The sequence below is a fragment of the Neoarius graeffei genome, chromosome 10 (assembly GCF_027579695.1).
Source record: "Neoarius graeffei isolate fNeoGra1 chromosome 10, fNeoGra1.pri, whole genome shotgun sequence".
NCBI lineage: Eukaryota > Metazoa > Chordata > Actinopteri > Siluriformes > Ariidae > Neoarius > Neoarius graeffei.
The window spans coordinates 41,516,462-41,542,060 of NC_083578.1; the positions used below are offsets into that span (position 1 = coordinate 41,516,462).

The 25,599-nt window shown below is 41.1% G+C and overlaps 2 protein-coding genes across 3 annotated transcripts in view; both read right to left on the reverse strand.

Moving 5' to 3' along the window:
- Positions 1–24,538, reverse strand: part of ctu1 (cytosolic thiouridylase subunit 1 homolog (S. pombe)) — a 62,200-nt gene extending 37,662 nt beyond the window's left edge. Inside the window, exons 1-2 of one of the 2 annotated variants that reach the window (XM_060931792.1) lie at positions 23,767–24,538; positions 22,330–22,499 (exon numbers count right to left, since the gene is read on the reverse strand). In XM_060931792.1, the coding sequence (XP_060787775.1) occupies positions 22,330–22,499; positions 23,767–24,262 (666 nt within the window). In that variant the 5' untranslated portion in view covers positions 24,263–24,538. The remainder of the gene's footprint in view (positions 1–22,329; positions 22,500–23,766) is intronic. The other variant, XM_060931793.1, reaches the window with a different exon arrangement.
- pxnb (paxillin b) overlaps positions 1–24,738 on the reverse strand; it is a 202,400-nt gene extending 177,662 nt beyond the window's left edge. The window contains exon 1 of the mRNA XM_060931790.1: positions 24,534–24,738. The gene's annotated coding sequence lies outside the window, so the exon portion shown is untranslated. The remainder of the gene's footprint in view (positions 1–24,533) is intronic.
- Positions 24,739–25,599: the final 861 nt, after the last annotated feature.

Below are 25,599 nucleotides of genomic sequence, written 5' to 3' on the forward strand. Positions count from 1 at the left end.
GGAGACTGATGCCCCTTTTCCACCAAAGCAGTTCCAGGGCTGGTTCGGGGCCAGTGCTTGGTTTGGAACCGGGTTTTCTGTTTCCACTGACAAAGAACTGGCTCTGGGGCCAGAAAAAACGGTTCCAGGCTAGCACCAACTCTCTGCTGGGCCAGAGGAAAGAACCGCTTACGTCAGTCGGGGGGGGGTTGTTAAGACCGACAACAATAAGACCGCGAAAGATCGCCATTTTTAAGCGACGAGAAGCAGCAGCTGTACAAACGCGAAGTAATTTATTATTATTGTTGCCGCTGCTGCTTCTTCCGTGTTGTTTTTGCTTTGATATTCGCGCCAAGGTTTATGCAAATGTCGCGCCGTAACTTCCGTATACAGCGACATAACTGACATGTACAGCGACGTAATGACGTATGCAGCGACGTAATGACGTGGCTCCGCTTAGCCCCGCGAGCTATGGAAAAGCAAACTGGTTCTCAGCTGGCTTGCAAGTTGAACGAGTTGTGAACCAGCACTGGCCCCGAACCAGCCCTGGAACTGATTTGGTGGAAAAGGGGTAAGAGATGGCCACTCCAGAACCTTCACTTTGTTCTGCTGTAGCCAATGACAGGTCGACTTGGCCTTGTGTTTTGGATCGTTGTCATGTTGGAATGTCCAAATATGTCCCATGCGCAGCTTCCGGGCTGATGAGTGCAAATTTGCCTCCAGTATTTGCTGATAACGTGCTGCATTCATCTTTCCTTCAACTTGGACCAAGTTTCCTGTGCCTTTGTAGCTCACACATCCCCAAAACATCAGCGATCTACCTCCATGCTTTACAGTAGGAAAACTGTGGGTGGTAAAAGAGAGCAACTGGACTTGTTTGAAGATTCTTGAAGACGTTTCACCTCTCATCCAAAAGACTTCTTCAGTTCTGTCTGACTGGTAGGGAGCATCAGGTATTTATCCTCTCATGGATGAAAAGCTCATCTAAGGTGTCATTGAGTCATCCTGTTGGTGTGGGTCAACTGGGGGCTGGTTGTGAATGACACCTTAGATGAGCTTTTCATCCATGAGAGGATAAATACCTGATGCTCCCTACCAGTCAAGCAGAACTGAAGAAGCCTGGATGACTGAGAATCTTCACAGACATGTTTACAGTAGGAATGGTGTCCCTTTCATCATAGGCCTTGTTGACACCTCTCCAAATGTAACTTTATGGTTGTGGCCAAAAAGTTCAATTTTGGTCTCATCACTCCAAATTACCTTGTTCCAGAAGTTTTGAGGCTTGTCTCTGTGCTGTTTGGCATAAATTTTTGTTGGTCTACCTGACCGTGGTTTGGTTTTAACAGAGCCCCTGATTTTCCATTTGTTAATCACAGTTTGAACACTGCTGACTGGCATTATCAATTCCGTGGATATCTTTTTGTATCCCTTCCCTGTTTTATACAGTTCAACTACCTTTTCCCGTAGATCCGTTGACAATTCTTTTGCTTTCCCCATGACTCAGAATCCAAAAACATCAGTGGCTGGATGAAAGATGCAAGAGTCTGTCTGGATCCCAGAAACTCACTCAGCTTTTGTGCACACACACTGATTACAAGAAAACAGATCACAGGTGAGGATGTTACCTTTAGGAGCCATTCAAACCCATTTGTGTCAACTTCTGTGCATGTTATCAGGCCAAAATCACCAGGGTATGTGAACTTTTGATCAGGGTCATTTGGGTAGTTTCTGTTGTCATTATGATTTAAAAAGAGAAAACACAGTCGTTTGACAAATGGTTTCACCCAACCACTAAGCATGAGTGGAAAAGATGTTTGTGTTATCATTCATATTCTCTGAAAAATGGTCAAAGAATCAGATTCTGCCAGGGTGTGTAAACTTATGAGCACAACTGTACATTATTAGTAAACCAATACAATAATACAATCGCTCTACTCTGACATGGCCTACCTTCCAGATGATAGCTGCTGCAAGACTGCAGGATTTCCCCCCTTTTTTTTTTTTTTGCTCTGGCTCGGCTCAACCTGAACCTTTAAGCAAACAAACTTGCCCTCTCTTTTACACATAATTTTGCCAACTTTATTACTGTGTAGATAATTGTACGCCTCCGTGCTTTTGTATTTCCTTAGCGCCTCGCCATCAACGCCCTCACTCGGAATAAAATAACTGACAAGATCAACGTAGTGGATGTCGGGCCACAACTTCATGTCATCTATCCATTCCATGAGGGTAGACGGATGGGGCACTTTGATCATATCCCCAGAGCACGTCAGAAAATCAGACCTGTGTCACCATCTTTTAGTCATCTTTGATCTTACCTACCTAGCAGTTAGTGCTAGCTACAAACGCCAACACAGTGGAGCCGAAGAAAGATACTGGCTTCCGCTATGACACAGCGATGAAGCACAGGAAAGATCAGAGTTCGGGAATTTTGTGGATATCGTGGAGTGATCTGAAAACTCATGAACGGCTTTGAATTTTGCACTTTAGAACTAAATTTTTACTAGAATTCACAAACTTAGAGTTGAGGAAAAGAAAGCAAAGAAAAGAAAGGTACTCCAAGGACAGAACATTTTATTTAATTTTTACTGTAACTTGTTTCCAACTTCTCAAATTGTATTTCACCCTTCAAGTGATCAAACCTCAACTTTTAGTGACCCTGGTCAGTTTTACTGACCAGGGTTCCACTTGAGGTTCCACTCCTGTCAACCAAGAACAGAAAGCTGAGGCTGCAGTGAAAACAGGCTCACCAAAACTGTACAGTTGAAAACTAGAAAAATGTATCCTAGTCTCATGAATCTCCATTTCTGTTGAGGCACACAGATTGTATTGTCAGAATTTAGTGCCAACAGCATGAATCCATGGACCCAACCTTACTAATATCAGCAAAAATCCCACTGTGCTCAGCATTTCTTACATTGCCCACTAACTAAGCTGAATAGGTACAAGTTGAAGTCCATTTGCTGTCTTCAATCCTTCTACATGATAATCTCATATGAGAAATCCAATGTCAAAAAAGACTGGTGTGTGAGAAAAGAAGCTCTTGCTCCTTTGTTTGTTATCCCTTATGTTTGAGATCAGTGAAATTTTATTTCCCATGAAAGGCCACTGTAGAAGCACAAGCAATATCCCGAGTGACATCAGTATCTAACACAACCGCAAATACCTCACAGGAATAATGAAGTCAGCACCAAGAATTAACCAAATTAGCACAAGATTCACTAATATTTCAACATCAGCAAATTTTGTTTCATGGAGGACTTTTCTTCACATATACTCATTAATAACTTGTATGACCACCCATTACCTTTTAAAAATTTCCTTCAATCTTATTGCACATCCTCCAAACAGAATGCAACACACTCCTTCCTTTGGCTACACCAGAGGTATTCCCCTAATCATCTACCTTCTTGAAACTTCAATTCCATGATTATTTTCAAGATTTTTCTTTTTGTAAATAAAATAGTAGTACATCAGAAACCAGAGAATACAGACATCTGCACTCAACTGTATTCTGTGAACAATCATCTATGGTATTAGGGCCATTGTAGATTTAAAAAAAAAACAAAAAAAAAAAAAAAAAAAAACACACACACCCCTCAGATTAAAATGTCAGGAATTCGTGTGCATGTGATATCATGCTTATTTTCCAAACCGGAAGTCCGCCATGTTGGATGACAACAACAACCAGGAACCAGCGCTTCTCGTGTGAGCTGCTGCAATGCTTTGTGATTTTCTTTTGATTTACTGCCTTTGAAGAAAGACAGTGCCTACTTTGTGTGTGGTATGTAATTGTGGTAATGCTATTCGTGACAAAAATAAACAGTTCTTCAGAATTCCCAAAATAATTAAAAAAACAGCAACAAAACAGATGAACTGTACAGAGAATGCAGTGCGCTATGGTTCAAAAACAAATTGTAAGGACTTATCTGAGGAAAAAGCTAATTATACCCGCCTGTGTGGTGACCACTTTATATCTGGAAAGAGTTCATTGCTAATTATTGCTATGTTTTCTGCTGATTAAATTGAACTTTTGGGCTTCAGCACAAACACTCTGCTTCTCACCTTGCAGGAGTACCGACAAACCTACATGATCAAATAAATCCAGATTGGGTACAAACACTCAAATTAGGACATGATAAGAACAAGATGAAAACTCATCTCGCAGTATCAGGAAGCAACAAGTTTACTTTGTCTATGAAAAGAAAATAGAATTAGCATAAAATAGTACTACTTGCTTAGTGATGTTTTTATTGCATGCTTTTAGACCAGGGGTGGGCAATTATTTTTTCCATGGGGCCACATGAGAAACAAAATTTTGTGGAGGGCCAGACCAAAAGGCTGAACTAAATTCTGCATAATATTAATTGTATTTCTTTATATAAAGCAGTAAATAACATTGTTTTTACAAGCTGCTAAGACTGGTAAGAGTATGGAAAAAACGAGGTTGCCTTACAAAAAATGTCATTTATTCAATCAAATTTCCCAAAACAATGGTTAAAAAAAAAAAATGAACGTTTGTACCATTTTTTTTCAGTCACATTCACCCCAAAACACAATAAAGGCATCACAATATTGTCTTTCTACTCCAAATATCAAGCAAGATGCATCATATTATAATAATGATACCGTGTCGATTCGGTGTAGGTATCAGATCTACAGATCGGCTCGGGCTCCGGCGCCTGCTGGTGACGTCACACTGTGTGATTGGCTGGACCGTTTAAAGGATGACGTACAAGTTTGTGGTTGGTCTGGACAAATTACGGAAGTAGTTATCACGGGATTAGGTTTCGTGGGATTTCATGTCATGTTCATGTCGCGCGCATTGCGTTTTTGTTGAACACAACTTCAAAATAAAAGCAAGGCACATTCAGTCCATGCATGAGGTAAAATTAGAAAATAAGTTTATTTTGTAATTTCTAATTAACCTTACGCGTGCCGGTCAGAATGAACCAAAGGGCCGGATGCGGCCCGCGGGCCGTAAAATGCCCAGGTCTGTTTTAGACTGTACTCTATTTTGTCAAAGATCTTTATTGTTTGAAATGTAAAGGCTTGTTGGGTTAATAATATAAAAACAAGAATAATTAGAATATCAAAATGTTAATAAAACATACTGCTTATGTCCTTGCATTCTGGATTTGTATATCATCCAACATGGCGGCAAGTGCATATGTCACACTGTCATGTGGTTGCACACGAAGAATTAACTAAATTACTTAAGTTTATTCATTTTTGAAAATATTTTATTTAAAAAAATAAATAAATTTTTTTTTTTTTTTTTTTTTTTTGGGGGGGGGGGGGGGGCCCTCAAGCGTCCTAGCTGCAGTGTATTCTGGGAAACGTTGGAGAAAAACTCTTAGCACTTTATTTTCACATTGTGCGATCAAGGAGGAAAACCTACATTTCCTATAACACTGTTCAGCTGTTTCAAATTAACAGATTTCAGCAAATGAGAAGAATCCATGCACTGAAAGTAACGGAAAACTACTCTTGCACAATAATTGTACCTTTATAAACAGCTAAGACACAAAAGGACAAAAAGCTGTGCCCTTTCTACATTTCTCTATTCCATCTCCCACCGCATCCAGGAAGTGCAACAATCAATGACGTGCTTTCTAGCTGCAAGACATTCTTGGAAATGCAGTTGAAAATCTGAGTGCTGTATTTTTTTATATTGCGCTATCAAAGAAAGACTGCATTTTCTTTCACCCTGGGTTCAGCAGTGGCTTTTGTGGTGTGAGGACACTGATCCTACCTTGCAAAGAGAAGCAATCTGAGGTCGGTTTCCTGTTAACATTGCCCTTTAGGGCTAAAGAGCAAGTTGAAAGACTCTCTTAAGCAACAAACATTGTCTCTGTATGTGGTTTTCCCAAACTCACTCGTAAGAAGTCTTAAGAGCAACATTACGAATACCCCTTTTCCACCAAATCAGTTCCAGGGCTGGTTTGGGGCCAGTGCTGGTGCTGGTTCACAACTCGTTCAACTTGCGAGCCAGCTGAGAACCAGTTTGCTTTTCCATAGCTCGCGGTGCTAAGGGGAGCCACGTCATTACGTCGCTGTATACGTCAGTTACGTCGCTACGTTTGCATAAACCTTGGCGCGAATATCGAAGCAAAAAAAAAAAACACGGAAGAAGCAGCAGCAGCAACAACAATAATAATGGATGGCTTCGCGTTTGTACAGCTGCTGCTTCTCGTCGCTTAAAAATGGCGATCTTCCGCGGTCTTGTTATTGTTGTTGGTCTTAACAACTCCGCCCCCCCCGCTGACGTAAGCGGTTCTTTCCTCTGGCCCAGCAGAGAGTTGGTGCTAGCCTGGAACCGTTTTTTCTGGCCCCAGAGCCAGTTCTTTGTCAGTGGAAACAGAAAACCCGGTTCCAAACTAAGCACTGGCCCCAAACCAGCCCTGGAACTGCTTTGGTGGAAAAGGGGCAGAAGAGAGTCTTGGCAATGCACGTCCCCGATATAGGCATTAGTAGTTGCTAGATCCAGCCAATGAGGTCACACGGCATTTTTTTGCCAAAAAAAAAAAAAAAGCGTTTAAAATACATTAATATACTGTATCGTCATGAAGCATCACATATATAATGTGGTAATTAGAGCCTGAGCACCGAAGGTGCAAATCCCTATTGTTTTCGGCATGTTTTTTCTTCTCATTCTTTTTCTCTCTCCAGGGAAGAACTTGTTCTTTTGGCACTTGCGATGCTCGAAAACTCATGACTTTTGGCACACTGATCAAATGTGCATAAAATCACAAAGTTACACTGAGCAAGGGATTGGGTGTGGTCCAAGAACTCAATAGTACCCCCGAGGACAAGCTATGGTTGAGATGAAGTTGCTCGGATTGACAAGATTTGGTGGGATCGATACTCGTGATACAGGACAAAGTTCACTTAGTTGTATTTGACTCTGCCCAACAGGAAGTCAGCCATGTTGGATGGAATGTGGGATTTTGAAATTTTCCTGTGCTGTTTTGAAGGGCTCATGCTGGGTAAAAACTCATGAAATTTTTCACATACATTTGTCCTATCCAATTTGAGGGGATGTGGTAAATTAGTCTAGGTCTAGTCATTAGCGCCATAGCACCACCTAGTACAAAAATACAGATGCCACCTTGTAGATATTCAAAAACTCATGAAATTTGGTACACATCATTCATGCACACTGCTACTCAACCATAGGGGTTTGACCCCAGGTGTCTGCGTGGACTCCATAGCACCCCCATGTGTCATTGGGACTCCTACCCGGTATATAGTTTCACCTACAGTGATGCTTGAAAGTAGGGCTGTGCGATATATCGAATATACTAGATATATCGCCGAATATTCTGTGTGCGATACATAAAATTATATCGTAACTATCGAGTATTTTATGGTCATCTTCCGATTTGCGTTTGTTTCGTTTTTGTTGTGTTTGTTTAAAACCTTTTCTGGTGGTTTTCTCCCTGTCCCTCAGGCAGTAACGCGAGAGGCTGCCTAAGGGTAAAGAAAACAATAACGTCACGCACTCGCCAACCAGTTCCGGGCGACATCTCGGTGCTGAAAGGAACTTCCGGGAAGATTTTCTAGTTTCGGTTGTGTTGCCAGATTGGGCGGTTTTAAGTTCATTTTGGCGGGTTTTGAACATATTTTGGGCTGGAAAACGTCAGCAGTATCTGGCAACACTGCTTGCGGGAAGATTTCCTAGTTCCAGTTTACAGCGCTGACTCAGTTCGTGCAATCGCTGGTGCTCCATAGGCTACCGTGTAAGCTCTCAATTTCAGCGACAAATTAAAAATGGAAGCGGACGAATTGGTTCCTAAAAGAACTAGTAAGGGGTCAGTCATCTGGCATTTTTTGGATATCGTGAGGAGAACGTGGAACAGCAAATGACAGTTTGTAAAGTGTGTAAAAAAACCTGTCATCACAAAAGGCAGCAGCACTACAAATACATTCCATCACCTGAAAACTCACCCGGTACAGTATGAAGAGTCTCTTAAACTCTGAACTACTTATCCACGAGCTAAAACCCCCACACAAGCTAAACAAATGACCATAGCGGCCTCATTCTCCAAAGCCACCCCATATGAGAAAACGAGTCAGAGATGGAGAGCTATAATGGATGCAATCACTAACGTCATTGCCGAAGACATGATCCCAATTAGTATAGTGGAAAAACCAGGCTTCCAAAAATTACTAAACACACTCGATCCCAAATATGAGTTGCCTGGTCACAGACATTTTACAGAGAAGGCAATACCGGAATTATACACATCCGAGAGGCAGAGCCAGAAAACATTCAGTTCAAAAGTGTGCAAAGAGAAAAATTATGTTTTGCAGATCTCTCTCAATCTCTCTCTCTCTCTCTCTCTATTGTGAATGTTCCAGTGGTTCTCAGTAGTCAGGTTAATAGCTTGGAGATCTATTTTTTTAAATAATAGAATGAATGAGCACTTTTCTTACTTAGACTAAATGTCTCTCAGTGTTGAGCTTGCACTGATTTGATACTGATTTGAGCTCTGAGCAGCTCTGTATTGTATTGCCCCTTTGTTGCAATTTTCAAGATTGTTTTTTCAGTTTGTGCCACATCTTTGTTGAATAAAAATGGTCTTTCAATTCAACTGTGATTAATCACTAACATGAAAATTTAAAATGTGTTGCTGAAAACCACCTGTAAAGTTAACCAAGAATGTTATTTAATCTGCAGGGATTGTAGTGAAAACAGTAACGCTACGTTCACACTGCAAGGGTTAATGCTCAATTCCGATTTTTTTGTGAAATCCGATTTTTTTGTGGAGGTCGTTCACATTAACAAATATATGCGACTTGTATGTGATCCTCAGTATGAACGAAAAGCGACCTAAAAGTCTTCCGCATGCGCATTGCAGGATACGACGACGTCACACGCAGTGAGCATGGCCAGTGTTTACGGAAGTAAAACCGCCTGGTTGCGGTATGACCCATCCAATCTAGCTTGAATAGCTGCATCCCCCCAAATGGAAATCAGCTCCCTAACCTCTGCGTCCTTCCATTGAGAAGATTCAGAACCTTCACAGCCCGAAGCGTCCCTCGCATTGATGTCATGCACAGGGGCGCAGATACGTTTTTTGAACTGGGAGGGACAAAAAACTGGGGGGGGGGGACAAAGCTGCCAGCAAACCAACCCCAACCCCGATATGCCTGTCAAACTTGTTGTTAGTAACCAAGCTCGAGCTCGCAACCTGTGCAGTCCGCGCAGCTCAACCAACCGAATATCAGTCTTTGTTTTATGTGAGTTGTTGCAACTATGTATACACTGCCGTGCACCTCAATAAACCGAATGGTAATTAGTCTTTTGATTTTTCCGTGAGGTTTGCCTTATACAAAGAAAGACAGCATAGACGTTTTTTCCTCCCTATAAGTGGGGGGGACCGAACGAGGTGAATTTAAATCTGGGTGGGACGAGTCCCCCCCTCTATCTGCGTCCGTGATTATGCGCCATGTTGTTGTAACTTTTTTTGAGAGACCCGCCGCCTACTTCAGCGCAGAATAGTGACGTTTGTGGCTTGTTGATGACGTGCAAGTCAGATGAATGCGACCTGGCGATTCAGACTGAAGTCGCATATGAAAAGAGCGGATAGGAATCGGAATTAGCACCACATATCCAAACGGCCTGGGTCGGATTTGAAAAAATCGGATCTGTGTCGTTCATATTGTCAATAAAAGATCGGATACAGGTCACATATGGGCGAAAAGATCGGATTTGAGTCACTTCAGCCTGCAGTGTGAACGTAGCCTAAAGAGTAAACGTTAGATTTCATGGGGTCCTTTAGAGGAGATTTAAATATATCGAGATATATATCGTATATCGTGAAATGGAGAAAACGTATCGGGATATTCATTTTTTCCCATATCGCACAGCCCTACTTGAAAGTTTGTGAACCCTTTAGAATTTTCGAAATTTCTGCATAAATGACCTAAAACATCAGATTTTCACACAAGTTCTAAAAGTAGATAAAGAGAACCCAGTTAAACAAATGAGACAAAATTATATTTGGTCATTTACTTATTGAAGAAAATGATCCAATATTACATAATCTGTGAGTGGCAAAAAAGTATGTGAACCTCTAGGATTGGCAGTTAATTTGAAGGTGAAATTAGAGTCAGGTGTATTTCAATCAATGGGATGACAAGCAGGTGTGAGTGGGCACCCTGTTTTATTTAAAGAACAGGGATCTATCAAAGTCTGATCTTCACAACACACGTTTGTGGAAGTGCATCATGGCATGAGCAAAGGAAATTTCTGAGGAGCTCAGAAAAAGCATTGTTGAAGCTCATCAGGCTGGAAAAGGTTATAAAACCACCTGTCAAGAGTTTGGACTCCACCAATCCACAGCCAGACAGATTGTACAAATGGAGGAAATTCAAGACTATTGTTACCCTCCCCAGGAGTGGTCAACCAACAAAGATCACTCCAAGAGCAAGGCATGTAATAGTCGGCAAGGTCACAAAGAACCCCAGGGTAACTTCTAAGCAACTGAAGGCCTCTCTCACATTGGCTAATATTAAATGCTCATGAGTCCACCATCAGGAGGACACTGAACAACAAATGGTGTGCATTGCAGGGTTACAAGGAGAATGCCACTGCTCTCCAAAAAGAACATTGCTGCTCGTCTGCAGTTTGCTAAAGATCATGTGGACATGCCAGAAGGCCATTGGAAAAATGTTTTATGGATTATGAGACCAAAATAGAACTTTTTGGTTTGAATGAGAAGCGTTATATTTGGAGAAAGGAAAACACTGCATTCCAGCATAAGAACCTTATCCCATCTGTGAAACATGGTGGTGGTAGTATCATGGTTTGGGCCTGTTTTGCTGCATGTGGGCCAGGATGACTTCCCATCATTGATGGAACAATGAATTCTGAATTATACCAGCGAATTATAAAGGAAAATGTCAAGACATCTGTCCATGAACTGAATCTCAAGAAAAGGTGGGTCATGCAGCAAGACAACGACCCTAAGTACACAAGTTGTTCTACCAAAGAATGGTTAAAGAAGAATAAAGTTAATGTTTTGGAATGACCAAGTCAAAGTCCTGACATTAATCCAATCAAAATGCTGTGGAAGGACCCGAAGCAAGCAGTTCATGTGAGGAAACCCACCAACATCCCAGAGTTGAAGCTGTTCTGTACAGAGGAATGGGCTAAAATTCCTCCAAGCTGGTGTGCAGGACTGATCAACAGTTACCGGAAATGTTTAGTTGCAGTTATTGGTGCACAAGGGAGTCACACCAGATACTGAAAGCAAAAGGTTCACATACTTTTGCCACTCACAGATATGTAATATTGGATCATTTTCCTCAATAAATAAATGACCAAGTACAACCCCAATTCCAAAAAAGTTGGGACAAAGTACAAATTGTAAATAAAAACGGAATGCAATAATTTACAAATCTCAAAAACTGATATTGTATTCACAATAGAACATAGACAACATATCAAATGTCGAAAGTGAGACATTTTGAAATTTCATGCCAAATATTGGCTCATTTGAAATTTCATGACAGCAACACATCTCAAAAAAGTCCAGACAGAGGCAGTAAGAGGCTGGAAAAGTTAAAGGTACAAAAAGGAACAGCTGGAGGACCAAATTACAACTCATTAGGTCAATTGGCAATAGGTCATTAACATGACTGGGTATAAAAAGAGCATCTTGGAGTGGCAGCGGCTCTCAGAAGTAAAGATGGGAAGAGGATCACCAATCCCCCTAATTATGCAATATCAAAAAGGAGTTCGACAGTGTACAATTGCAAAGAGTTTGAACACATCATCTACAGTGCATAATATCAAAAGATTCAGAGAATCTGGAAGAATGTCTGTGCGTAAGGGTCAAGGCCCAAAAACCATACTGGGTGCCCGTGATCTTCGGGCCCTTAGACGGCACTGCATCATATACAGGCATGCTTCTGTATTGGAAATCACAAAATGGGCTCAGGAATATTTCCAGAGAACATTATCTGTGAACACAATTCACCGTGCCATCCGCCGTTACCAGCTAAAACTCTATAGTTCAAAGAAGAAGCCGTATCTAAACATGATCCAGAAGCGCAGACGTCTTCTCTGGGCCAAGGCTCATTTAAAATGGACTGTGGCAAAGTGGAAAACTGTTCTGTGGTCAGACGAATCAAAATGTGAAGTTCTTTATGGAAATCAGGGACGCCGTGTCAGTCGGACTAAAGAGGAGAAGGACGACCCAAGTTGTTATCAGCGCTCAGTTCAGAAGCCTGCATCTCTGATGGTATGGGGTTGCATTAATGCGTGTGGCATGGGCAGCTTACACATCTGGAAAGACACCATCAATGCTGAAAGGTATATCCAAGTTCTAGAGCAACATATGCTCCCATCCAGACAACGTCTCTTTCAGGGAAGACCTTGCATTTTCCAACATGACAATGCCAAACCACATACTCCCGCTCCATCACCAACAAAGCGTCACTCATTAATGACCTAATTATCCAAAAGACCCTGGACATACTTCTGCTGGTGGAAACATGGCAACAGGCTGAGGACTATCTACATTTAAATGTGTCTTCACCAGCTGGATACACACATATATATATATATATATATATATATATATATATATATATATATATATATATATATATATATATATATATCAAAGCCCCGTCTCACAGGGAAAGGTGGAGGTCTAGCTGCAGTTTTCCAATGTGGTTTGTAACTTAGAGATTGTTTTTAACGATGTTACATCTTGTGAATATCTGGCTTTGAAAACCTCCACTCCCACACCGATGTTGCTGATCTTAATCTATCAACCTCCCAAATCATCACCATCTCTTTTTCTGTCAGAACTGAATGAACTGCTAACTCTTGCCTCATCTGTCTGTACTGTTATCATTCTTCTGGGTGACTTTAATATTCATGTTGATATTAGTTGCTCCCTTACTGATGAGCTCTTGACTGTCTTTGAATGTTTTGGTTTAACTCAGTATGTTGACTTTCCCACACAATCATGGTCATATACTTGACTTGCTTTGCTCTACTGGTACAAAAATTGTATCAGGTTCTGATGTAGGTTTTACTGACCACAAGTTGATTGAGTGTTGTCTCAGTGTGCCTTCTTCTAAACTTCCTCTGCGTTCTACTGTCTCTTTCTGTAATCTTTCTATTGATGTGCATTCTTTCTCTGCCTCTCTCCTCTTTGTAAATTTGCTGAGGTTTCCTCTCCTGATGATACAGTTGCTATTTACAATACTATATCTAACACACAACACTTTCGCTCCCCTTAAAACTAGACAGGTCTCTGCAAATTGTGCCTCTCCTTGGTTCACCTCTGAGCTTAGGGCCATGAAGGCCAAGAGAAGGCGGCTAGAGCGCCTTTATAAGAAAACTGGCCTTACTATTCATCTTTCACTCTTCTCTGAACACATCGCAAAGTATAAGGATGCTCTTAAATGCTGCCCGATCCTCCTACTACGCTATCATAGACCCAAAACTCTGTTTAATGCAATAAATAAACTTCAGCCTCCTTCCTCAACCACTCCCAGTTCCCCTGCTCAGTGTCAGGCTTTTTTAGATTTTTTCAAGGATAAAATTGACAGTATTTACCAACACTTTCATTCTGAAATTCATTCTTCTGTCTCGCAAGTAGCTCTCTCTCATAAAGCTGACTGCTGTCTCTCTGCTTTCTCTCCTGCTGATTCTTCTAAAGTATCGGAAATTATGACCAAGTCCTCCTCATGTCTGTTGGACCCTGCACCCACTGAACTTAAATCCTGTGTATCTGCTATCTCCCCTTATATTGCTCATTTGATTAATCAGTGTTTTGCTTTAGGCACTGTTCCCATCTCCCTCAAAATTGCTTCAGTTACACCAATATTAAAGAAACCTGGTCTAGATTCTCTTTCACTGTCCAATGACAGACCCATTTCAAATCTCCCTTTCCTAGCTAAGGGGTCATTCCACATCAACTCAACTGGGGCTCTGAAAATGACATCCAACTCTTCTGAAGGCCTAAATAGAGCACAGCCAAAAACTCCAATAAAAGTTGGATCATCTTTGAGGGAGTGCTATCAAATGTTAGGTCTCAAAAAAAAAAAAAAAAAAAAAAATCACCAGATGTACCCATGTTACCTAGGAGAAACACTAAGTTTATTTGAATGCAAGATGTATACTTTCCATGTTACAGCCAGTTTTACTGGGGGAGGGGTGTGTCAATTTTGTTCAGACTCTTTCTTTTTGGTCAAAGTTCACAAGCCCATAGCTCAAGAACTAAACCATGTAGGAGGCTCAAATTTTGCATGCTGGTACATAAATAGGAATAGTATGTAGCAAAACTGTCATTTTGGGTCTGGATGATCCTGCATGGTCATAGCACTCCCTCAAACATGATCCAACTTTTATTGGAGTTTTTGGCTGTGCTCTATTTAGGCCTTCAGAAGACACATTTTTACCCAACATAGGCTCTTGATTTTTTTTCCCTTACTGAGATAAGTAGAAACACACTCAAAAAAAGCAATAAACAGAAAGGAAACTCTATCAGTGTTTGAACAGAAGACCTCACAAGTCTGACAAATAATTTTGGATGTCATTTTCAGAGCATCATAACACCTTGTGGGAATGTGCGCAGATTTTTTAAATATTATTTTCTTTATTCTCCATGATCCCTTCTTTTTAAAAACACCAATTTGGCTTGTCTTACTCGAATCTTTTTTATTTTCCACCCTGAACATGGGCAAAATGCACCATTGAGAGCAATATGTTTTCTATAACATTAATGTAGAAAGAGTAAATAACCACAGGCCAATTTTGCCCTGACATGATCACCCGAGAGTGCCTGTGCAGGGGTGGAGGTATCCTTTTCAATTTCAATGACTCAGTGATTTTAGGGGCACCTGTGGTTGAAATTGAAAAGGATACCTCCACCCCTGCACTCTCAGGTGATCATGTGTCAGGGCAAAATTGGCCTTTGGTTATTTACTCTAATGATATAGAAAACATTGCGCTCAATGGTGCATTTTGCCCATGTTCAGGGTGGAAAATAAATAAGAAAGCGTAGGTACTAGAGATGCACCGATTGCAATTTTTTGGGCCGATTCCGATTTCCGATTTTCCATGGAGTGTGACCTGCCGATACCGATTTTGGCCGATTCCAATTTCATTTTTTCAAACCACTTCACAGCACACACAAAGACTATTTTCTTTTTATCTTTTCTTTAATAGAACATTCTGCCAGATTTTCAGTAATAAATTCAGTATATAATTCAGTAATAAAAACACCTCAAAGGTTGAAAACAAACAAAAAGACATTGTTCTTTGTAAAATCTTTCTTCATGTTTGGTATTAACATAATTCCTGAAATCGGAAATTCACACAAACATTTTTTCTTTTCCCATCCAATATCTGGCACAAAAACAATCTCCCCCTCATATATTATTTGCCAACTGCTATGGAACACACTTTCATAAGCCTATTTAGATTTGAAAACTTATGCCTTATAGAACAACCCATTTCTTCATTCAGTATCAAAATACAAAAATAATTTCCAGTCATACTTATACCATAGCCATTCTATCATCTTTGTCAAATGTGTATTTGTAGAGTAATTTCCAATGGAATCAAGTGCAACCAAGGTTGTAAAACAAACAAAAAGACATTTTTTTCTCTCTCTTTGTACAAATCTAACTAGATGTTTGGTAATAGGCTAACGTATTAATTCCTGTAATGGGAAATTCACACAACCACAAACATTTTCTTCTTTTCACATCCAATATCTGGCACAAAAAAAATATCACTATAGCCTATTTGGATATCCAAATATAGTGATTTTTGTTGTTGTTGTTGTTAACGGCGCGCGCGCCGGAGCTCGTTAGGCGTGCAGGACTGACACTGTTCTGCGCAAGCGCAACACAATCGCATGTTCAAGCTGCCAGTGTAGCTGCAGTCTTTTTAGTTGCGAATTACGAGTATTTCCACTTTCATCTCTGTGATACACAAGTTTTGATCGGCAGAAAATCGGCATATTTTAATTTTGCCCGGCCGGTCGCCGGTCATGGCCGATCACGTGAAAATCGGCCGATTCCGATCAGCAGCCGGTCAATCGGTGCATCTCTGGTAGGTACATTCAGTCCGTCTCTTTCAGAAACTACATTTCCCATCAGCCAACTTCCGCGTTGACCTACGTCACGCGTGGGTGGGATCATCTACGTCACATCCTCCAGGAAGGCATAAACCACCTGGAAACTCCTAGCTGCTCCTCTTTTGGCGCCGTGATTCAACACGGACACAAGGAGGAATCGCTCGCTCCGCGAGCAAACCCAAAAAGACGTCTTTTCTTTTCTTTCTTGCAAGAATCAGAGTTTCACGCTTTTCTTTGTTTACCTTTGGCCACGGTAGACTCCAAGATCACGCGATTTTAAACTCAGCTTGAGTTTACAACCGGTTTTTCATTTGTTCCTTATAAGTACGTACAACACTGCAACCAGGCAGTTATTTTAAAGTTAAGAAGCGATTGAATCCTTTTTAACTCAAAAGCTGTGCACAGTATTTAATCAGAGACTTTCTTTTCATCACGAGCGCGTCGGATCAAGAAGTTCTCTGCTCCACGGAATCGATTCACGGAGACTTCCACAACGGTGAAACTCCAAAGTCTCAGAACATCTCTTCATAATCTTGCTAGAGGCAAGATACTGAGTAAGACTTGGCATTTGGGCAAAACCTAGTCTTAGGAATTAGCTTTTATTGAAGTAGTGTGAATTTAAACTCACGTTTAATTGTTACACTATAGACACACAGCGTGTTGAATTGATTTTTTTTTGTTTGTTTGAATCTCTCAATTGTTTAATAGATAGGCTGTGCATGCTTCTCTTTATTCCATACTAACATACTTAATTTCCTTATACATCTTGACCGCATCAAGATTTCAGTGGATTCAGTATTATGAGCTAGTGGGTTAACTACCGGCTAGTCCTTTGTTACTTAGAAACACGTGGTCACAGGCCTCAACAGGCCTCACAAACACCTTAGCTAAACACACGGCTAATTCTTTTGTTCCATTAGCCTCCAGGGCTAATTGTATTGTCTCAAGGGATCACAAGGCCTCCACCACATGGAGTTAGCTACACAGAGCTAATCTTTTGTCTCCAACACGTGGCGGTCCTCCCCCCCACACACACACAAACACACCTTTAGCTAGCAACCAGAGCTAAATCCTTTGTTCTCAAACCCCACGTGGCGACACACCCTCCTTAGCTAGCTTTCCTCTGCCTTAGTTAAACACAAGGCTAATCTAGGCCTACACAAACGTGGCCTCTCACAAACACACCTTAGCTAGCTTTCCTTTGCCTTAGCTAAACACAAGGCTAAACTAGGCCTACACAAACACGTGGCCTCTCACAAACACACCTTAGCTAGCATTCCGTTGTCTTAGCTTAGCCACACGAGGTTAATCTAGGCCTACACGAACACGTGGTCACAGGCCTCACCTGGCCTCACAAACACACCTCAGTTAGCATCCCACACTAGCTTCTTTCTTTTGCTAGGCCATAGGCCTTACCACGTGGTCAACTCCTCCCCCACAAACACACGTGGAATTAGCTACCAGAGCTAATTCTCTTGTGTAGACCACACACACACACAAGGCCCCCCTCTCTCTCTCTCACACATCTCACTGTTTGTATATATTTCAACTGCTATTATCCATTTTTATCTTTGTTATAATAAATTCATTTATTATTGAAACTGTGTGTATTTGTGTTCCAATATTTATGAAGTCACACAATCTCCCAAAGAATTCAGAAAGGTGCATACAAGTTATGTAATACGGTAGGTGATCATAATAATTTGGAATATACCATAATTTAGCTGTTTGGTAATTTATTATTAAGCACCAAAATTAATGGTATTAATTAATGAGACTGATTCCATGAGTGATTTAATGATATGAGACTGATTCAATTTAAACGATTCAAATGAGACTGATTCAATTTAATTATTAACCTTCAAATTTAATGAGACTGATTTAATGAGATTGATCACTTGATAATTACTAAATGCACCTACAAAAGATTCAAGTAAGACAAGCCAAATTGGTGTTTTTAAAAAGAAGGGATCATGGAGAATAAAGAAAATTTTTTTTTTTAAAAATCTACGCACATTCCCACAAGGTGTTACGGTGCTCTGAAAATGACATCCAAAATGATTTGTCAGACTTGTGAGGTCTTCTGTTCAAACACTGATAGAGTTTCCTTTCTCTGTTTATTTCTTTTTTTCAGAGTATTCCTACTTCTCAATAAGGGAAAAAAATCAAGAGCCTATGTTGGGTAAAAATATGTCTTCTGAAGGCCTAAACAGAGCACAGCCAAAAACTCCAATAAAAGTTTGATCATCTTTGAGGGAGTGCTATGACCATGCAGGATCATCCAGACCCAAAATGACAGTTTTGCTACATACTATTCCTATTTATGTACCAGCATGCAAAATTTGAGCCTCCTACATGGTTTAGTTCTTGAGCTATGGGCTTGTGAACTTTGACAAAAAAAAAAAAGGAGTCTGAACAAAATTGACACACACACACACACACACCCCCCAGTAAAATTGGCTGTAACATGGAAAGTATACAGCTTACATTCAAATTTACAGTGTTTCTCCTAGGTAACATGGGTACATCTGGTGATTTTTTCAGAATTTGAGACCCAAGTGCGCAGGCCCCAGTTGAATTGATGTGGAATGACCCTAAGGTAATGGAGAGAGTTGTAGCCTCTCAGCTTCATACTTTCCTTGCTTGTATTGATCTCTATGAACCCTTTCAGTCAGGCTTTCGCAATATGCATAGCACTGAATCTGCTCTCTTTAGAGTTGTTAATGACCTCCTGCTCTCAACTGATGCTGGTCATCTCAATGTCCTTGTTCTCTTGGACCTCACAGCTGCCTTTGACACCGTACATCATGAGATACTCAATTCCAGACTGTCTTCTTTTGGTATTACTGGCTTAGCTTTATTCCTGGTTTCAGTCATATCTAGCAAACAGGCAACAGTTTATTTCTATTGGTGTTCATAAATCATCCACTACTACTGTTGCTCAAGGTGTGCCTCAGGGTTCTGTCCTTGGTCCCCTTCTTTTTATATGTTTTATAGGCCAGATTATTTGTAACCATGGCCTTAACTTTCATTGTTATGCTGATGATATTCAAATCTACATCACTATCACCCCTTCCATAGCCTATGTTCAGCTGCTAAGGACTTGCATCACTGACCTTAAGCAATGGCTGCATAAGAACTGCCTTAAACTTAATGCTGGCAAAACGGAGGTTCTATTAGTAGGTACCAAAAGACAGGTTCTGAATTTCTCCAGTTTTACTATTGATGTTGACGGTGTGTCTATTCGTCCTTCCCAAGTTATAAAAAACCTTGCCGTTATCTTTGACTCCACCCTTACGTTTGAACCCCATCTTAAACTAATTACTAAGAATGCTTTCTTTCACCTCCACAATATTGCACGTCTCTGCCCTTTTCTCTTGGAAACTGATGCCAAAATGTTGGTCAATGCATTTTTTTCTCATCTTGACTACTGCAATTCTCTTTTATGGTCTCCCTGCCACATTGCTCAATCGCCTGCAGTACATCCAAAACTCAGCAGCAAGAGTCCTCACACTCACGTCACTCCTGTTTTACAGTAACTGCATTGGTTGCCAATTATTTTTCGGATCAAATACAAAATCTTGCTTTTAACCTATAAAGTTCTTCATGGTTTCACCCCTTCCCATCTCTGTAAGCTAATTCATTTGTATTGTCCCTCCCACTGCCTCAGATCTTCTGTCTGTGGACTTCTGACTGTTCCACGTTTTAAACTGGCATCTATGGGTGGCAGATCATTCAGTGTTGCTGCTCCTAAACTTTGGAACTCGTTACCACAATCACTTCATGACTGTTCCACTCTCTCTTCCTTCAAAGCTAACTTGAAAACTTTTCTCTTTACCTCACACTATTCTTCCTAGTTTTTTTGGGGTAACTCCTGTGTAAAGCGTCCTTGGGTTTGTGAAAGGCACTATATAAATTGAACTTATTATTATTTGCATCAATTACAGCATCATGGCTGCGTAGAAGAAGGGTCCAGGTACTGAACTGGCCAGCCTGCAGTCCAGATCTTTCACCCATAGAAAACATTTGGCGCATCATAAAACGGAAGATATGACAAAAAAGACCCAAGACAGCTGAGCAACTAGAATCCTACATTAGACAAGAATGGGTTAACATTCCTATCCCTAAACTTGAGCAACTTGTCTCCTCAGTCCCCAGACGTTTACAGACTGTTGTAAAGAGAAAAGGGGATGTCTCAGTGGTAAACATGGCCTTGTCCCAACTTTGAGATTTGTTGTCATGAAATTTAAAATCACCTAATTGTTCTCTTTAAATGATACATTTTCTCAGTTTAAACATTGGATATGTCATCTATGTTCTATTCTGAATACAATATGGAATTTTGAAACTTCCACATTATTGCATTCCGTTTTTATTTACAATTTGTACTTTGTCCAAACTTTTTTGGAATCAGGGCTGTATAATATTTTTGTCTCATTTGTTTAACTGGGTTCTCTTTATCTACTTTTAGGACTTGTGTGAAAATCTGATGTTTTAGGTCATATTTATGCAGAAATATAGAAAATTCTAAAGGGTTCACAAACTTTCAAGCACCGCTGTATGTTTGGCATGTGTTAGTCACTGAGGCAGAATCTCCCGGATATCCACAAGGCCGAACCTCTTTGGCAGCAGAGCTCTACATTCCTAAATCATACTTTTATGATTTAGGAGTCGGAGGGCAGTGCTCTGCCACCAAAGAGATTCGGTCTCAAACAGTCACTGACATGCCAAGCATATACTTCTATCAGAGAGAGAGAGATCAATTCAACCTCCTTAGGTACACACAGAGCAAAACCTACCTCTTTCTCGCATGCACAATGTTAGAGGTGCAGAAATGTGTCTCGTTTATGACACTAGATGAGAATCACTTGCCTAATGGAGTTAAATTTGATTAAAACGTGGGGATATCAATGTGACATTATGCCATCCATATGTAATTCCATAAAATATGGAAAATAATGTGTATATTTATTTAATAATTAACTTGATGTACTTGCAACGTACAAGAAAAAAAATTGAACTCTGGCAGCAGATTCAACACTAGTTTCTGCACATTAACTGAGAGTGTCCCTCGGAGGTGCATGCGCATTCTGTGTATTCGACTGCAAGCGAGACCCTCTGTTTTGAAAAGTGGTCCAGGTCCCTCATAAATTCAGAGCAAACTAAAGGACTACTTGGGCTATGATGATGTTTGGGAAAACCATGTTAGTTTGAGGACAGCTCTTAAAGCTCATAGGCAACGGTTTTAATTTTATGCATATTTGAAACTTTATATGTTAAAAAACCCTCTGTAATTTTCTTCTGGTCCCAAAAAGTATTGTTAATAAGTAATAATTAAAATAAGTTTGCGCGGATCTTGGTGAATTTCTATTCGGCTATTTTCGTGACCACTCGGCGCGTGGCGTCATTTAAGCCAAACAAACCGCTTGAGCTGAGTCTACTTCCATTTACATATGCCGCTTTTCCACTACCAATGCGGCTGAGTTGGGCTGAGCCGTGCCGTGCTGAGTTGGGCTGAGTCGAGCTGAGCGGGGCTGTTGGAGTTGCATTTTGACTACGACCGCGCTGAACCGTGCTGGCTGGAAGGGTGGACACATTGGGTGGAGTTAGCAAAAGTGGGTGGACGTCAGGTGATGTCGTTAGGCGGCGCAAACAGTGACATCAGTGACCTTTTAAGCGGTAGTCTCACAACCTGGAGAGTAAACAATAAACATGGAGGACATGGAGTCGTTAGTGTTGCTGGTCTTGGTGCTGTGGCTTGTTGTCGCCGACAATGCCAACAGATACTGGCAAGAGCGTATAGATGAGGCGAGGCGCATAAGGCTTCATAATTCTCGTAATTCTTCTTCTTCCGGGTTTACGGTGTTTACAGATCCCAGCGTGCTCGCGGGGCGTGTGTGGGCGTGTGAGGACACTCCTCCTCACCAATCAGTGCACAGAGGAGTGTCTCCTCACACCCCTAGCCTCACTCAGCTCGGTTTGGCTCGCTTCAGCCCTACTCCAAAACCGTGCGAGTTCTGGGGGCTGAAGCGAGCAGAGTCGTGCTGTTCTTAGATAGTCGAAACGCGAGCCGTGTCAGGCTGAAGTGAGCTGAAAAAGGGTAGTGGAAAAGGGCCATTACATTGCTGTTCAGCTTGAGTGCAGACGTATGTTCAGGAATTTCCAAAGAAAAACCATGCCTTATTGTTGTGCAGTGAGCTGTAACAACATGACCGGTTCAGGAAGAAGTTTTTACCTTTTTCCGAGAGAGGAGAAGAGGCAGAGTGAGTGGATTGGCTTTTTCCAGAAGAGGACAAGAGGCAGAGCGAGAGGATTGGCTTTTTCCGAAAGAGGAGATGAGGCGGAGAGAGTGGGTTGGCTTTTTCCAAAAGAGGAGACGAGGCGGAGAGAGTGGGTTGGCTTTTTCTGAAAGAGGAGACGAGGTGGAGAGAGTGGGTTGGCTTTTTCCGAAAGAGGAGACGAGGCAGAGAGAGAGTGGATTGTGAGCATGAAACAAAATCAAGCAGTCAAAGAAGAAACAGACCAGCAACGCTCAAGCAAAAAGGAGAAGATTGGAGGTAAACATTTTTACTTTTTCTTGCAATTGACAAGTCAAGAATCCTGAGGGATCCTGTACAATAATTGTGAAAATGAGACAAAGGGATATTTCCTCGCTTAGAGTAGGCTATAAATAGTATAATGCCGCGGATGGCAGGCTGATGTGGCCTACCGGCGCACTGTCAAGTAATCGTTACCTATATCCACTAGGGAGGGCGGTTTAATTATTCTTCAAAAGGACTCTTATTTAGTATTACGATGAAAGTAAGAATTTATCATAACTACCAGGATAAGCCATTTGGGCGTGAGTCTTGTTGAGGTCCGGGGTCACCACGATCAGAATCGGCCGAGTCGCTGTCCGATTCCGAGACTGCACGGTCAAACCAGTGAGCCACATTCAGGCTCATACATATATGGTTTCACCTCTCGATATTTAATTTGGAGAGTTCCTACTTCAAAATCGCTATCGCTTTCAGACATTTTACACAACCTCTCACGACTGAAGTCCGTACACGAGTGCTCGGTTCGCAGGTAAACACAGAGCTGCTCCCAGTCTGTTTGGCTTAAATGACGTCACGACAACGGTCCCCTGGAGGTGAAAGTGCACATAAGTGAGATGTAAACAACCCTTCAGAAATTGGAGAAAACAGTATATTTTAACTGTTTTATTCAGTTTTAGGGTGCAAATTAGACACTAGAAAAATTGAATTCGTTTTTTGGGTCGTTCAATAAAGTTGATATTCTACATTTCACCTCTGACCGTTGCCCATGACCTTTAAGAGGTAATTAAAGACACTCTTGGCCTTAAGAGGCTTTCAGGAAACCCACCCCTGATTCCTTGACACACACACAAAAAAAAAAAAAACCACACACCCAAACTAGACTATTTTTTCCAAGTTTTTCCCCTCGTAAATTCGTGACTTTTAACCTCAATTTCCGAGTTTTTCTCTCTCGCAAATTTACACCTATAATCTTAGAATATCCGAGTTTTTAATCGTAAATTTCCGACTTTTATCTCAGAAATTCTGAGTTTATTTTCTCGGAATATTATCCCCTCCCTCAGCTCCGTTTTTTTAACCTACAATGGCCTTAATACGCCGTTGTAATCATAAAAGGCTATCTACTTAAAAACTACCTGTACATATCTTGTCCATGTTCAACATCATGGCTCCCCGATCAAGCGCCTGCCTCCGAAACACGCCGCAAAAAGTGCAGTTGTTCTTCAGGCCCACTTGTTTGACAATGGCGTCCATGGTCCAGCCATAGAGCTCTTCATAGGACACGATGATTAGAGGCAGATCGTACTGCTGTTGGTTTCTCTTCACCGTTTCTAGAGAGTCGTCGCGGTATCCCGTGATGCCCTCGTCCACGGAAAGCAGCAGTAGCTTGAGACCGTAATCGTAACGCTCATTCAGCAATTTCAGAACATGAGCCAGTACAGTGGAGTCCTTTCCTCCTGATGCTCCAATCCCAACCGTCTCCCCACGATTAAACAGCCGGGCCGACACGATAGTTTGGTGAATCTCTTCTTCAAAAGCCCAGAAGAAGCAGAATTTACATAACGAATGGCCAGTCTTCGGCCGTCTGAGCACGGCTCGGTTTTCTGCACAACTGATACACTGGATGGGCATAATGATCAAACTTGAAGCTAACTTTCCAAATAGAGTTAAACCCGCAAATGTCTTCTTTAGACACGAGATAGACAGCGATGGAAGTGGATAGAGCTAGCTAACTCATTCCAAATGATACAATTGTGTCGATGTTCGTTTGTGTTTAAAGAAGCAACCGCAACTCGAAATGTTTACCAAGCAGGTTACAACCTCGTGTCTGCGGAAAAAATTATAGCAAATACGTCATAAATTCTTCTTTACGAACAGCTTGTTTACGGTAGAGCAGGCTTACCTAAGCTGAAACCGCGAAACATCTGGTACAAAGCAGCTGAGTATTTTAAATAACACAACCTAATGTTACTTTATCAATGATACCGTTGCTATTAGTAATCCTTGTCTTATGTGGCGAATTAATACACCAATTTGTTGAGTTAATGTAAATTAATCATATAACGCTCATGCCTTCCACACCATCTGCTTCCTTCTACTGTCTTAAACCTGGAAGGCTCAGATGAAAAGAACAGCCCTCTAGCGGCACGGAGTTCGGTGCACAGGACTTCAGAAGACAGAAAAACGTTTAAGTAAACGTTAGAAAAACGTTTGAGTGGTTCTGAGACTACAAGCGCTTTAATGTACGGAAGCGTATTAGTACGGAAGCGTATTAGGGCCACTTGGAGAAAATATTTTTTTCTAAATTCCGAGATTAAAAGTCGGAAATTTCAAGAAAAAACTCGAAATTCCGAGATTAAAAGTCGAAATCTTCGAGATTAAAAGTCGAAATCTTCGAGAAAAAAAGTCGAAATCTTCGAGATTAAAAGTCGAAATCTTCGAGATTAAAAGTCGAAATTTTCGAGATTAAAAGTCGAAATTTTCGAGATTAAAAGTCGAAATCTTCGAGATTAAAAGTCGAAATTTTCGAGAAAAAAAGTCGAAATTATGACATACAAAGAACGCATGCTCTAACTGCTGCCATGGCAACGAATGGCCACCGGAAAGGGAAGTCGTGGAAACTAAGTGGCTACCAACCGGCCTGGCCCTGAACATGTGAACTTAGCGACGTTGACTCTGAATGCAAGACACAAGGGATGCAGTTGAAAGGTAAGATTATCATTCTGTTCTGTTTGATGTGACATTGCATTGCGGATATGGTTAAGGGTACGCAATATCAATTAGGATCAGAAGTGACATTTACTACCATGCAGGCTGCATGCTACAACCACAAGGCGTACTGCTAGTTTAGAAACCTGGACATGACACTACCCTTAGTAGCCGATCATGTCCGAGTGCTAAACGTTTGTGCGTACAGTGAAACGACACACTTGGTGTCCGTATAATGACTGCAGAAACCCGTTTCATCT